This window comes from Pan troglodytes, chromosome 15 (genome assembly GCF_028858775.2).
Source record: "Pan troglodytes isolate AG18354 chromosome 15, NHGRI_mPanTro3-v2.0_pri, whole genome shotgun sequence".
NCBI classification, from domain to species: Eukaryota; Metazoa; Chordata; class Mammalia; order Primates; family Hominidae; genus Pan; species Pan troglodytes.
Genome location: NC_072413.2, coordinates 104,452,826 through 104,469,022, shown reverse-complemented (window position 1 = coordinate 104,469,022; position 16,197 = coordinate 104,452,826). Strand labels below are relative to the sequence as shown.

At 43.2% G+C, this 16,197-nt stretch overlaps 1 gene segment (V, D, J or C); it reads left to right on the top strand.

The window, feature by feature from the left end:
- Positions 1-9,444: 9,444 nt before the first annotated feature.
- Positions 9,445-10,425, top strand: LOC745160 (probable non-functional immunoglobulin heavy variable 7-81). The segment is given in 2 exon segments: positions 9,445-9,669; positions 9,754-10,425. Coding segments are annotated over 2 exon segments (486 nt in total).
- Positions 10,426-16,197: the final 5,772 nt, after the last annotated feature.

Genomic DNA, 16,197 nt, shown 5'->3' with positions numbered 1-16,197 from the left:
CTTGTACTGGCTACAGCATGAGCTTGGTCCAGCAGGCTTCATGACAGGGATTTGTGTGGGTGGCAACAGTGAGTTCTCAGGGTTACTCTCCATGAGTACAAGTAAATTAACAGTCCCAAGCAACACCCTTTCAAGTGCAGTCTACCTTAAAATGACCAATGTGAAAGCCAAGGACAAGACCTTGTATTACTGTGAGTGACATAGGAGCGGGAACATCTGCGTGAGCCCAGACACAAAATCCTCTGCAGGGAGACAGGAGGGAATCGCATGGTAGATGCTGATTGGAACTACCATGGGTCGCTCAGAACTACCAGGAGGTACTCAGAACCACTAGGGGGCGCTCAGGACACCAGGGGATGCTCAGGACAACCGGGGGTGTTCAGGACACCAGGGGGTGCCCCGAACCACCAGGGGGCACTCAGGACACCAGGGGATGCTCAGAACCATTACTTCCTTGTAAATCCATGATTTCTTTACAAATGTTACTTCCAAAACATTAACTTAGAACCGGGAATTTTTTTTTTTTTTGACAGAGTCTCCCTCTTGTCGCACAGGCTGGAGTGCAGTGGCATGATCTTGGCTCATGGCAACCTCCAACTCCCGGGTTCAAGCAATTCTCCTGCCTCATACTTCTGAGTAGCTGCCACCACGTGCCTGCCACCATGCGTGGCTAATGTTTGTACTTTTAGTAGAGACGGGGTTTCACCATGTTGACCAGGCTAGTCTCGAACTCATGACCTCAGGTGGTCTGCCCCGCTAGGCTTCCCAAGGTGCTGGGATTACAGGCGTGAGCCACCATGCCCAGCCTATTTGAAGTTTTAATGCTGCGTGTTTTCTGAGTAATGCTAGCAATGATCTGTCAGAACAATTTTTAAAATAGGTTATTTATATATTTTATTAAAATACTATTATTAAAAGAGTAAAATTTTAAAAATTGCACCTGCAATCTCAGCACTTTGGGAGGTTGAGGCAGGCAGATCACTTGAGCTCAGGAGTTTTAGAACAGCCTGGCAACACAATGAAATCCTTTCTATACAAAAAAAATAGCTGGGTGTGATGCTGCCTGTGGTCCCAGATACTTGGAAGGCTGAGGTGGGGGGATCCCTTAATCCTGGGAGGTTGAGGCTGTAGTGAGATGTGATTGTACCACTGCACTCCAGCCTGGTTGACAGAGTGAGACCCTGTCTTAAAAAATGTGTATCCTCGATACAAATTGTTTCCATGAATAGAGTTTTGTGTTTTTGTGCTGTGATACTCAAACAATTATATATGTTTTCTAACATTAACTCACCATATGCATGGTGTTTTGTTTCTTTTTCTTTCATCAGCTGAAAGTGGAATGGAAATTAAACACCACTTTAAAAGCTCTTGTTCTCCACTTTGGTTGGCTCCTGGTGTCCTGTTTTTCAGACTATTTCTCCATCTTCCCTTTTACTTTAAAAGTCTTTTATCTTCCTCAGTCTCCATGCAGGAAATAAAAATTCCCTTTACTTTCTGTCCTCCAAGTCTGGTGAACAGTTTCATTCTCTTCATAATAACTGAAGCCAACCAAGTTTAGGAGGATGACAGTTCTCCTTAGAATATGCTCATCTACCTGCACTCTCTGCCCTCCTCACCCTTTTCTAGGGTCCTGCAGACATCACCCTCATTCCATACCCTCCCTTCCCTAAGTACGACACAGTGGGCTCTGCAGCTCCTGCTGCCTTCTGTGTGCTCAGCCCTGGGGCTCACTAGTGCTTTTGCTGCAGGACGATCAAAGATGGGAGAGACCAAACAGAGTTCAGGAGAGTCCTTTATTAAAAGGTGACCACCTGGCTCAGTTGGACTAGCATCCAGGAAAGTCTGAGCCCTGGACAAAGAAAGCAGCCACCTTTTACACAGTCAGTGGCCGGGAGCTACATGATGCCGGAAGCGTAATTACAGAAGAGAGAACAAAGGCAGTTATTTGTTACTTCATGTCTTACATCTTTGGGAATACATGGTTCTGTAACATATACTTAACAATCTTATGACCTTGCAGCTGTGCTGGGGAGGTAAGCAAGAACCCTCTGAGCCTCAAGGAATGTGAAACCAGTGAGAACAGATAAGGCTCACTGAGCACAGAAGGAAAAACAGGTGGTTAGTATTCTCTAACTTAGACTACGGGGGAGGGGCTACACACTACAGTAAGCCTTGAGGGGAAAGTTAATTTTCTGGCTTTACATATTGTAAAATTCATAAATTACTTCTTCACTTTGATGATGAAGCCCAAATCCCCATGTGCTTACACCCTCTCAGACCACCCTCTAGGAAGCTGCCATTGTGAGTGAGCCCTAAAAAGCATGGGCTTGGGTTTAGCTTCATATTGCTGGAGGTTCTCTATTATAAAGGCATGTTGGCAAATAAAGACTACAGCTTGTATTGAATATTCATGCCAAAGAAGTTTTTTTCAAAACTTTTCAAGTAAAAAATTTTATCTTGCCTAGTTCGAAAATTACCATCTAAATTCAACAAATAAGGTAATACAGTTTTAAAAGTGATGTTTGTCTTATTAGTTATTCAATTTATTAACAACAGACTGATATTTAAAATAAATACCATTGCACATTTAAGTGCCATACTGTTCTGGGATTTTTTAAGGAATCAGAGAGACCGACTCTGTTCAGGAGGATATTTATTATTTAGGTTCAGGAGGATATTTATTATTTAGGTGCACCGGCCAAGTCGAATTAACATCCAAAGGACTGAGCCCAGAACAGAGTTCAGTTACCTTTTAAGCATTTTGTGGGGTGGGAGAGGGGAGATCTGTGCAGGGTGAAGCATACTACAGAAGTGAGAAACAGAGACAGTTATTCAATTGAAACATGTATTACATCATTTCTTCCTTTTCAAGGAAAAACATGTTTTGCGACTTGAGTTTATCTTTCTAGTGACCTTGCAGCTACACTGCTAGGGAATCAGGGTCTTCACAATGTCTGAGAAGGGAGGAGAGGTAAGGCTCATTAGCCACAGAAAAACAGGCAGTTAGTATTTTAAAGGACTCCAGCTCTTTCTCTTTTTCAGGGAGAATTGGGTTTTCTTACATACAACTGAGTTTCTGCTTACACATTCTTTAATTTCTTTTAATTCCTGTTTCAATACTTGACAAGAATGGCATTTACATACAGTTTTACCAAAACATGTATTTAAATATATTTGTCTTTTTAATATTGGAATAGGCAGACATACACGTAGATCAGCATTATTTTGTACTAAAATCTCAAACTGCAAACACAATTTAAATTCAATTAAATAATTAGAATAATATGAAACAAATGGGTGTGTTGTTTTGGTGTTTACATATACATTCACTTTTGCATGGGCACATGTATGAGTCTTTGCTGGGCTGTTGTGCACATATGTGTGTTTGTATGACCAGGAGGTTTTCAAATACATCATTAAATTACATAGTTATATTAATCTTGGCAAGGCACGGTGGCTCAGGCCTGTAATCCCAACACTTTGGGAGGCTTAGGCAGGCAGATCACCCGAGGTCAAGGGTTCAAGACCAGCCTGGCCAACATGGCAAACACCCATCTCTATAAAAAATACAATAATTAGCCAGGCCTTGTGGCATGTGCCTTGAGTCCCAGTGCAACAGGGAAATGCGGGGTCAGAAATCCCACATGGAGTCCCTACTGGGGCACCACCTAGTCGAGCTGTAAGAAGAAAGCCACCCCCCTCCAGAACCCAGAATGGTAAATCTACTGACAGCTTGCACCGTGTGCCTGCAAAAGTCATATACACTCAATGCCAGCCCATGAATGTAGCCAGGAGGGAGACTGTGCCCTGCAAAGCCACAGGGGCAGAACTGCCCAAGACCATGGGAACCTACCTGTTGCATCAGGGTAACCTGGATTTGAGACATGGAGTCAACAAAGATTACTTCAGAACGTTAAGACTTGACTGCCCGGCTGGATTTCAAACTTGCATGGGGCCCGTACTTTTGGCCAATTTCTCCCTTTTGGAATGGCTGTGTTTACACAGTGCCTGTACCCCCATTGTATCTAGGAGGTTGCTGACTTGTTTTTGATTTTACAGACTCATAGATGGAAGGGACTTGCCTCGTGTCAGTTGAGACCTTGGACTGTGGACTTTTGAATTAAGGCTCAAATGAGTTAAGACTTTGGGGGACTTTTGGAAAGTCAATAATGGTTTTGAATTGTAAGGACATGAGATTTGAGAGGGGCCAGGGGTGGAATCATGTGGTTTGGCTGTGTCCCAGCTCAAATCTCATCTCGAATTTTATCTCCCACAATTTCCATGTGTCATGGGAGGAACCCAGCGGGAGGTGATTGAATCGTGGAGGCAGTTCTTCCTTGTGCTGTTCTTTTGATACTGGGTGAGTGTCGTGATATCTGATGGTTTTAAAAATGGGAGTTTCCCTGCACAAGCTCTCTCTTTGCTTGCTGCTATCCCCGTGTAAGATACGACTTGCTTCTCCTTGCCTTCTGCCATGATGTTGAGGCCTCCAAAGCCATGTGAAACTGTAAGTCCGTTAAACTTTTTCCCCTTTAAATTACACAGTCTAGGGTTTGTGTTATTAGCAGCATGAAAACAGACTAATACAGTAAATATCAATCTCTTAAAATATGTTGTGTCTGCATGTGACATAGCAGAGTCTAATACAGGTGGTAAAATAAGTAATCCATGGACCTTCAGATATTAAATCATAGGGTTATTATGGCTGTGTCCCTGAAGGAGTGGACCAGAGGTCATACGCACTAGTGGCAGTACCTTTGGCAAAGGGAGTTCATGGGTTTCTGAAAGTTTTGATAATTTTAATTTAAAAATTAAATTTACCATTTATTTCCTCTTCAACCTTTCCAGAAGATTGTTGGCAGTAAGGACAGCATAGTATTAGAGTAACACTCATGAATTAGAGAGTTATTTTGTAATTATTCTCCTGAGATTTGCATGAGTCAGTTGATATAGAAATTTATATGTCACAAGTTGAAATATCAATATCAAGAAGATTTCATCAACTGTAATGGCTGTAGTTTTTGGCAAGGCAGTGCTTCAATTCAGCCAGAAAAAAAGACAACAATAAGATTTTCAAATACAAGGGAGTCTGACCTCAGTCTCTCTCTCTCTTGTAAAGACAAAGCTGTGCCAATCAAGATTTTTCTTCAAGCTCTCAGATAGAATCAACATTGGGAATGGAATTTCCAACTTCTCCTGCTCTCAAGTTGAGTGTTTCTGATGTCAGACACGACCTATAGAAATGATTGTGGCTGCAAGTGACTGATAGGTACTGAGTCTAACAGGGACTGAGCCTCTATATCTCTAAGTGCCCTGTCCTAGGAGCAGCTACCAGAGTCAGCCCTAGACTGGAAGTGCCCTCACTGACCCTCTGCCTCACCTGTGCATTCTCTGGCCAGTTCAAGAAATTATACCCTGGAACCTCTTCTCCCAAAAGTACTCCAACTAGTATGTATGACCTATGGTCCACAACCTAAAGGACAGAGTCATAATCATCCTATGACTTGGTGTCCAGAAGGCTTGTGCACTTTAAATTTTACCGCTAATATTAGACTCCACTTTATCACATGCAGACACAGCAGAATATTTTAAGACATTGATGTGTTATGCTGAAAAATTCAACAGTACATGAAAGTTTACTTCCCATCACAGCCAGTGGTTACTACTGAATAAGGATCTGCCATTCCCTAGGGAGGAACTATAATGAATGGTGTGCCCTGTTAGTGGTTATGGATTCGACCCATCTTGTGGCAAATGGCAACATCTTCTTCTTTTATAAGATTAGTTTTCTATTGTGTATACACACCACATTGTCTTTATCTATTTGTCTATCTACTGACAGATTGTTTCCATATCTTGGCTGTGATTAATACTGTTTCAATAAATATAGGATGCAGACATCTTTACAAGGTGGTAATTTTAATTCCTTTGGGTATATTTCTAGAAGCAGAATTTCTGATCATATATTTCCAGTTTTAATTAATTTAGGAGCGTTTATACTGCTTTCAATAATTGTGGAAATATAGAATGGTGTAGCCATTATGAGAAACAGTTTCAGCTTTGAGGTATGATTTATAAACAAATAATGTTTGATTATGGTTCTTCATGAGAGTTTCTAATGAATATGATGGAAGTCCAAGAAAGTTTCTCACCTTAAAGCAATGATGAATTTGCACCCTTATTCCCTTAAAAACAAAAGGTTGAAAGTATGCATGATGGAGGTTGTTGGCAGTGTTCAGAATGATCTCATAAGAGGAGAATCTGTTGGATGAAAATGTTGGGTTTTCAGTCAAAGACACACCAATGCTAAATATGAAACCATGAAGTCAAGTGAGGATCTAGAATGTGTTCACTTGAAGCAACAGCATATTATCAAAGGCAGCTATTGCTCCATCAGAAGGGTGATGAACTTTTGAAACCAGTAAAGTGTGAGAGCACAGTAAGTGATAAAATTGTCACATTTACATAAGTTTAGTATGCCAAGGGCTTGTACAGATTACTCATACACATATATACACAATGTATTTTTGCATACATAGATGTCTAGAGGATAATCCTCTTAGGAAAACTTCTTCAGGTTACAGAAACCTGTGTAAGTTGTAGACCTCATGGGAAGTGTCTCTGTATGAATACTGGTTTATTTTTCAAGAAGGGAAAAATTATCCCTGTTGGAGTAGGCTTCCAATTGTGTAGATTTCTTAATTGCTTCTTGAGTTGTAAGACATGAACCAAAAAATCTACTAAGTAGAGTTTCATGGCTGTGTTGTTAAAAATTTCTTATAAGGTTTCTGTCAATTATTTGAGACTGGTTTTCCTGATGTTTTTCTCCAATAGATAAATTTTCACAAGATCTCAGGAAACCACCACTCAGGTGCTTTTGTTTAAAAGACTAACTTCCCAGGTAAAGAAGCTCCTGTTTAACCATAATTAGCTTGTTTCTCCTGCAAACCATCAAGTTTGAGACCTCATTGTCAAGAATCATGAAAATTTTACACCCCAATTTACTGAAAATCGTGACTCTTTAATATTGATTGGCATTGACAAAAGTGGTTCATTCTCAGAAGTGTCCTATTTTACTGGTCCAAAATATCAGTGAACTGAGAATCCTCCATTAGCTCCCTGTGTCTGCAGCACTGAATAGATTGACAATCTTCAGAGTCATCCATGAAGGAGAGATTCCTGAGGTTCATGGGATTTTTGTAGACACTCAGGTGAACAAAAGAAGGAAACAGAATTGAGGGCTTTCTGCCATTTCCACATCACTAGGAATAATTACCATTTAAGTGTAAAGGTCTACATCATTCAGAATACCCTGCATAATAGGCTGATGCAAAAAAACCCAACCCCACAGAGACTCCACAGCAACCCTTACAGTTCTTTCAGGGAAGAAATACTCTCCAAGTTAAGGGAGTCAGTAAAGTTGCTCTGAGATACAGTAAAAGTTGGATTGGGCCCAGATTTGTCTGAGTTCAATGCGATTATTATACTCAGCTGCTGCTCCAATATGGACTGAGTATGGATAATTTAAATGAGCCTGGCTGCGTGGTTTGTTATATGAAAATCTGAACTAAATAAACATAAAGGGTATGTCTGGACTAGCGTGAGGGTGAGAGATCCTGGGAGCTCCACCCACCCATACTCTTATCGCCCTTTCCTCCAGGGAACTTCCAGTTTCTCAGGGTGAGAATCCACATAGATCCCTTCATGTCTCTATTATCAGGAGACCAAATCTCTGATAAATACACCCAGACCTTCTTCAGACAGACAAACCAGGGGAAGAGCATTTTTAGAACAGTATCTATGTGAGGAAAGGTAATCCATCGCCATTACAAGCCCATACCAGCAGCCTTCTTTTCATGAAAATGGGTAACATTAGCCAATAGGAGTACATTTAAGAAAATTTTCCTGTGATGTTACAGCCAGAAAAGAGCAAAAATCAGCTTCACTTCTGGAGACTTCCTTTATAGATCACAGACCAGAGAAAGAAGACATCTACAGGATTAAAATTCAACTGTAAAAGCATGTAATGCTTCCGTGTTCCACACATTACGTCTCACCAGTTTAGTCAATAGGGACTAAATATGAGAGTGTGGCAATGCACAAACTCTATCTGAGGAGGAAAACAGGAGAAAAAAGCTTTAGGAAAATAGAGCAATTCGAAGCCTCTGACAACAGCAACTTCAGCACCAATGAAATTATTTCACCCTCATTTGTCTCAAATTTACTTTTCATGGGGCATCTGCAGGGTTCCACAGTGAGACCAGGTGAATTCAATGTGCATGCACTTCCCAAGAGTCCACTTGTATTCTGTTTTCTTTAATTCTGTTTGCAGAAAGTAGACACATATTCAATCTTAGTTCCACTGTAGGGAGTGCTTTTCATGAGAAAAATACCAGAAAAAAGGGCAAACATGGGGCCCACTAATGTAAAAATTAGCCACAATGTGTATGTGTGTGTGTGATGTGTGTGTGTATGTGTGTGTGTGTGTGTGATGTGTGTGTGTGTGTGTGTGTGTGTGTGTGTGTGTGTATAGTAGAGTTGGAGTGGGCTTCTATCCACATGCACCTGCGCCTACAGGTATTATCAGGTACAATAATCAACTGCAGAACCCTAAAGGAAATAAGAGTCCCCCCAAACCCCTGAAGAGTGTTTGGGTTCACCGTGTGTCCAAAGATTCAGTGCCTCTCGAGCTCCAGGAAACGGCTCCCTGGTGATGCGTGAGATCTTTTCTTGGGGTCTCCCTGCAGAGTTCGCTGGGTTTCCTAAGGCTGATTCACTATTTCAAAAGATGGTGTGAGAAGCATATGGTGTAAATAAAGCGGAATTCTGAGCCAGGGCACAGCCACTTTATACTGGGCTAGAGACACTGGTAGGAATATACTCTGTCAGCTCAGATAGAAACCTCCCTGCAGGGGGGATCTGGGCTGCAGGGGGCGCTCAGGACACACCGAGCACAGTCTTCCACCCCAGAGCAGGTGCACACGAGGCTGGGGAGAGGTTCCTCTCAGGGCCTGGGACTTCCTTTAAAAATATCTAAAATAAGTATTTCACAAGGACTGCTGATGTTTGTATAAATATCCTATTCAATTGTGAGCATTTATCAAACTGGATGTTGTAATGAGAACCACTTTTATAATGGCGATTTCAAACTCTGCTAGTTATCTTAATAATAGCAGCTGGAGGTCAGGAAGAGATTATTACTTATAAATAAGTGCAATTTTTGGAGAGACACACTCATTCCCAAAATAACGCATTCACATATTAAGGTCTAGAAATGGTTCACGTTGCCCCTGAGACATTCAAATGTGGGTTCAAAGTGAGGTACTGTCCTCGGGGAGTTGTTCCCCAGTGGAGGAAGCTCTATCAACACAGAGTTCAGGGATGGGTAGGGGATGCATGGCCTCTAACAGGATTACGACTCGAACCCTCAGCTCCTACAATTGTGTCGTCCATGTGTCATGGATTTTCTCTTTCTCATACTGGGTCAGGAATTGGTCTATTAAATAGCATCCTTCATGAATATGCAAATAACTGAGGGGAATATAGTATCTCTGTACCCTGAAAGCATCACCCAACAACCACATCCCTCCTTGGGAGAATCCCCTAGAGCACAGCTCCTCACCATGGACCGGACCTGGAGCATCCTCTTCTTGGTGGCAGCAGCAACAGGTAAGGGGCTCCCCAGTCCCAGGGTTGAGGCAGAAACCAGGCCACTCAAGTGAGGCTTTACCCACTCCTGTGTCCACTCCACAGGTACCTACTCCCAGGTGCAGTTGGTGCAGTCTGGTCATGAGGTGAAGCAGCCTGGGGCCTCAGTGAAGGTCTCCTGCAAGGCTTCTGGTTACAGTTTCACCACCTATGGTATGAATTGGGTGCGACAGGCCCCTGGACAAGGGCTTGAGTGGATGGGATGGTTCAACACCTACACTGGGAACCCAACATATGCCCAGGGCTTCACAGGACGGTTTGTCTTCTCCATGGACACCTCTGTCAGCACAGCATACCTGCAGATCAGCAGCCTAAAGGCTGAGGACACTGCCATGTATTACTGTGCGAGATACACCATGTGGAAACCCACATCCTGAGAGTGTCAGAAATCCTGATGTAGGAGGCAGCTGTGCTGAGCTGAGGCAGTGATGCAGCAGTTTCCTTAACTTCCATCTTATCTCATTTTGCATCGACATCCACCTTTATATTAGCCAAGAATGTGGAATAGACGGGTGCTCCTAAGAGATCCTTAACTTGCCCATTTTATTGGGTTTTCCAGAAGATGTGAGAAGCCACTTTGTTAGCAAAGCATGCCGAAGCCATGCCCTGCTCCAGACACATGTGAGCCCATTTCCTGCTCTTTGCTTAACTGACGAGCTCTCATCAGTGCATCTGGGCTAATTTCACATCAGGTAGAGGAATATGTTCTAAAGGAAAGCTAATTTTGTAATAGCAATTCCTGCTTAATAACCTTCAGCTTCATTGTTTTTGTGTAATCTATCAACAAATTATGTTAGTTCAAGGTTCTCAATGGGAGTTTCTAATAAATAGAAGGGATGTATAGAAGTTCCCCTAATTAAAACAATTGTGAACACAATCTTGGCATTCAGCTGTGTCTCCATCCTTCTTACCATTCACCACAAAGTAATTCTCACTTCTGGAAGCTGGGTTCATTTTCAAATTAGTTTTTTTTTTTCATTTTAATATCTCAAGGTTATTGTATGTGACTATTTTAGCAGAAATTGAATTTTGGGAAATTGAACTAACCAACTGAAAATAAATTCACAACTAAATAACAAGATGCCAGAATATAATTGGCTCCAGGCTTTGTTAATTCAGCAGTTTACCTACCTAGGCATTATATTTACACATCTTCATGCTACTTTTACAGTCAACTCCCATTATGTAAGAAATGGTCATACACCATTTCTGACATATGTTAAGATATCTACGATGGATATTCAGAACTACGATAAACATTGGATGCATCCAGGTTTGTCTCAACTCACTGAGATTATTACACTCAGCTGCTGTTTCAATGTGTCTGAAGGTGTAAATGACAATTCCAATGACTTGGGTGTGTGGATGGTTTTACATGAGTCTTTAAGGGTAGAATAATATTGACCCTGTTCCAAAATCTGTCCTTGATCCATGATCACACTCATCTCCCAGAACAGCTCCTTCAACACATTTCCTATCTGGATGAAGAGGACTCTGTGCTTGGTGAGGGGAGGCCACAGGTAGAGAACTGAGTTCTCAGAGGGCACAGCCAGCATCCTACTCCCAGGGTGAACCCGAAAGACTGCGGCCTCCCTCATCCCTTTTCATCTCTCCATACAAAGGCACCACCCACATGCAAATCCTCACTTAAGCGCCCACAGGAAACCACCACACATTTCCTTAAATTCGGCGTTCTGCTTACATGGGAAATGCTTTCTGAGAGTCATGGGCCTCGTGTGAAAAGAACATGAAAGACCTGTGGTTCTTCCTCCCCCTGGTGGCAGCTCCCAGAAGTGAGTGTCTCCAGGCTGCAGACATGGAGATATGGGAGGCTGCATCTGAGCCCAGGGCTCACAGTGGGTCTCTGTGTTCACAGGGGTCCTGTCCCAGGTGCAGCTGCAGGAGTGGGGCCCAGGACTGGTGAAGCCTTCGGAGACCCTGTCCCTCACATGCGCTGTCTCTGGTGACTCCATCAGCAGTGGTAACTGGTGGAGCTGGGTCCGCCAGTCCCCAGGGAAGGGGCTGCAATGGATTGGATACATCTATTATAGTGGGAGGAGCTACTACACCCCGCCCCTCAGGAGTTGAGTCACCATGTCAGTAGAAACGTCCAAGAACCAGTTTTCCCTGAAGCTGAGCTCTGTGACCGCACGGAGGCGGAGGGGGCGGGCGCAGGTGCCGCTCAGGACCAGCAGGGGGCGCTCGGGGCCCACAGAGCACGAGGCCGGGTCAGGAGCAGGTGCCGGGAGGGCGGGGCTTCCTCATCTGCTCAGGGCTCTCCCTCCTCGCCAGCACCTCAGCTGTCTCCAGGGCTCCTCTTTCTTTATTATCTGTGGTTCTGCTTCCTCACATCCTTGTGGCAGGCAAGAAAGGAGGACGACAGGCCTGGTGCGGTGGTGTATGTCTGTAATCCCCGCACTTTGGGAGGCCGAGGCGGGTGGATCACCTGACGTCCGGAGTTCGAGACCAGCCTGACCAACATGGAGAAACCCCGTCTCTACTAAAAATACAAAATTAGCCAGGCGTGGTGGCGCATGCCTGTAATCCCAGCTACTCCGGAGGCTGAGGCAGGAGAATGGCTTGAACCTGGGGGGCGGAGGTTGCTGTGAGCCGAGATCGTGCCATTGCACTCCAACCTGGGCAACAAGAGCAAAACTCCGTCTAAAAAAAAATAAAAGGAAGAAGACAAATTTTCCTCTTACAGTCGAAGTATCAACAATACTAGGAACTTTCCTACGAGTTCCTGAATGGCCCCTTTTTTCCTTCTTGATTAAAAAAAAATTTCTAATGCTTCTCACCATCTCTTGATTTGTGTCGTCAATTGAATTGTGCCCTCTTTGAAATTCATATGCTGAAATCTTAAATCCAGTGGATCTATATTGGAATTTTAAGTATATAATTAAGATTAAATGTGGTCATACGTGTGAGACCCTAAAGCAATAGACATGTTGTCTTTATAAGAAGAGGAAGAGACACCAGAGACCTCTCACTTTTCAGTGCACATAGAAAGGAGGCCATGTGGAGACATAGTGGACTAGAAGGTGGCCCTGTGCAAGCCAGGAAGAAGCCGCACCAAGAACCAGCCCTGCCAGCACCGTGATCTTGGACATTCAGACTGCAGAATTGTAAGAAAGTCAGTATTTGTTGTTTCTGCCACCCACTCCTGTTGTCTTCTTGTGAAGACCCACACAGACTAATACTACATAACTCTGTTAGCTTTGTCTCCTAGAAGGAGAAGCAGGCCCCTGAGGCTGGGCACATCTCAGATTTCCATATAAAGTAGGCAAAAATAGTAACTCTTATAAAAAAATGTGTCAAGGCCCTGTTGGCCATTGTTTTTCTTTTTTCTTTCTTTCTTTCTTTTTTTTTCTTTGAGACAGAGTCTCGCTCTGTCACCAGGCTGGAGTGCAGTGGCGCGATCTCGGCTCACTACAACCGCCGCCTCCAGGGTTCAAGTGATTCTCCTTCCTCAGCCTCCCAAGTACCTGGGACTACAGGCGCCCGCCACCAACCCTGGCTAATTTTTTGTATTTTTAGTAGAGATGGGGTTTCACCATGTTAGCAAGGATGGTCTCGATCTCCTGACCTCGTGATCCTCCCGCCTCACCTCCCAAAGTGCTGGGATTACAGGTGTGAGCCACCATTGGCCATTTTTGGTGGAAAGGTCTCTGAAACCAACCCTGGTGTCTGTGCCACAAAAGTTGTCTTTTATCTTTTATTTGGACATAACAAATGGACAGTGAGTACCACCTGGATGGAGACCGACCACTGACCATCTTCTGCTGTCTCCTAAGTATGTCAAAGAAAACCACATCGACATCACTGTTTTTCTTCAACCTCCTCGAATGAACTATAGAAATGATCCCTGAAAGTATAGTCTATTCCTTCAACTTTCTAAATTTGCACTGAATCTCTTCCTAAATGAGGAGCTACAGGGGGTCTGAGTTTTATTCCCTTCTTTCCAGTTTTCCCCAAGTACAAAGAGCAGAATAGACTTTCAGTGAAATTTGGCTGACAATGCCCCCCGACACCACATCACTTTCTAAAACCCACATCCTGCATCCATCCTTCTCTGGACACCCCTCATCGGGCTACCCAGGAATGGCCAGAAGCTGCCATCAGCTTCTGGGCTGAGGCCACGAGCTATACACACATGTGATTTCAGTTACACAGACTCTACTGCAGGACCACACCTGTGTTCTGAGGCGCTCAGGCACCTGCTGATATCAGTCATTCTCTAATAAATCATACACCTCTTATTAATAAAGGTCCAGATGGCCCCATCAGCTGCAGAGCAGTGGAGTAAAGCTCATGGGTGGGTCCGTCAGGCAGAAGTCAGACAATGGGATGGGTAGGTTGGTCACCTCTATTGTCACTGAGGTTCCCAGTGGATTTTAACAGAATAAAACAATATTAACAACAAAGGGATCTTGAAAGTATTTAAGGTCCAGGAATTTTGTTTGGGGGGCTAGAGAAAGACATTTTTAAACAGAAAGCCCTAAAGCACATACAGCAGCTGACAGAGTGGCCACTGTGCACATGACGGCTGAGGAGACAGATGGTAGGGGACATTCCCCCAAGATATCCCTAGGTGTGTGATGGTTGGACTCCTCATGCATATGAAAATAAGAGCTGGACTCAGGTAGAAACAAGGGCCATACCCCATAGGAAAGGAAGAAAAAAACAGATGGGCACCCCTGGAGAGAGCTCATTAGATTTGGTAGGTTTAAGATGAAAATTTCTTCCATGGATTTTAATGTTCTAAGCTAAGTAAGAATCTCTTCAATAAAGTGAGAATTAAAAGGAGAATGGAGCTAGGAGTTGAGAGAGGAAACAAATAATGAGAGAGCAGAGAGCAAATCCACAAAAAACTGTCACATGACAGAGGCCAGAATGGAGCTGATGCAGCTGCGTCATTTCCTGCAGACCTAGTTGACCATATGGAGAAGAGGCTTGAACAAATGGGGACGTTCTCCAACCTTCCAAATCAGCCTTCTTCTTATGCTTGAGTAGTAATCATGGTTCTGGGGGTGACCTTCCAAATTTTCCTGTCTGTACCTCTTCCACCAGGGGTAGAGTGTCTTCCCAACCACAATGGTTTCTCTCCAGTGTCCTCAGCTTCTCCTCCTTTGTACTTACCCTGCAGATTAAGGATTTCTTCTAGATGGAGTTTCCTGGGAATCCTCTGTTTTCTTTTGTTTCTGTTGACTCCACCACACCCCATAGGTCACAGGTTTTATTGGATTTCCCCTGGAGACAGTGGAGGTGGATCCAGGCGTTCAACAGTCCTCGCTGTTCTTCCCTTCCTGTCAGCACCACAGGACAGTAGATAAGGGAGTTGACTGTGGATTTTTCAAATTCCTGGGAAAAGCCTGCAAGGACTAGTATATTCACACTCTAATACCATTAGCACATGCATCCAAAAAAAATCCTCACTAAATATTTCCAGGTTAGCCTGTTCCTCTCTCAATGCCATCCAGTGGCACCTGCCCTGGGTTCACTAACATGCGGGCCCCAGTCCTCTCTGCAGGCGTCTCTCTCCTCACATTTCAGTCTTCTTGCTTTCTCTGTGAAACTAACTCACAAATGTTACAGGTTTTTCTTCTTCCTTTATTCACAGTTTTTCAGGTTTGTTGTTAATGAGGACAGAATAAGATCATAGTTTCCTCATTTTTCACATTCCCACACTGAGTAGATTTCTATATAAAAGCCAGAAACTAAGAGAACAGATCAAATATCCACATCCATTACAGGTGAATGTTAAACAATTTGACATAAGATTATGAAGTAAAGTACAATGCAGAATTAGAATCAAGGCATCCTCATTCACATAAAGTCATGGCTACATTCACAAATAACTGCGCTGAGTGGAAGTAGCTAAAGTATTAACAGTGCACTTCATAAACTTCTATTTGAATAAACTGTAGAAGGTAAAACTATTCTAAAGTAACAGAGAAGAGAATTTGGTGGGAATTGGGTGTTGAAAGTAATGGGGTGTTGAGATGAAATTACAGAGAAGTGACAGAAAGATTTAGGGGTTAACTTAATTGCACACGACTTAATTGAAACCCTGATTAAAGGGTTGCACACATACATTAACATATTCCAAATTGTGCAGTATATATTTGAATTAATTATTGGTTAATTTTGTACTTTAAAAAGCAGTAACAAAGAAACAAACGAATGTGTTGGTTGAGGAGGAGCAAAAAATAGATGGCTATTAACACTTGAAACATCTCTGACTTTTGAAAGTACACATGCATGAACACTGGTTCTCTCTATATATATTTCAGGTAAACAACAGAATACACTAAAAGAAAACAGAGATATCCTGGCAGGGGTGGAATCCTGCAAACCTCACTAGGCATGTCCCACACTGCCCTGGAGTTGTCTCAGGGGAGCAGTCTTCTCTAGTGGTCGGAGGCACAGGCATGGATAATGGGGCTAATTCTGTCCAGCTGTGTGATCTTGACCATATTGTACAGCCAC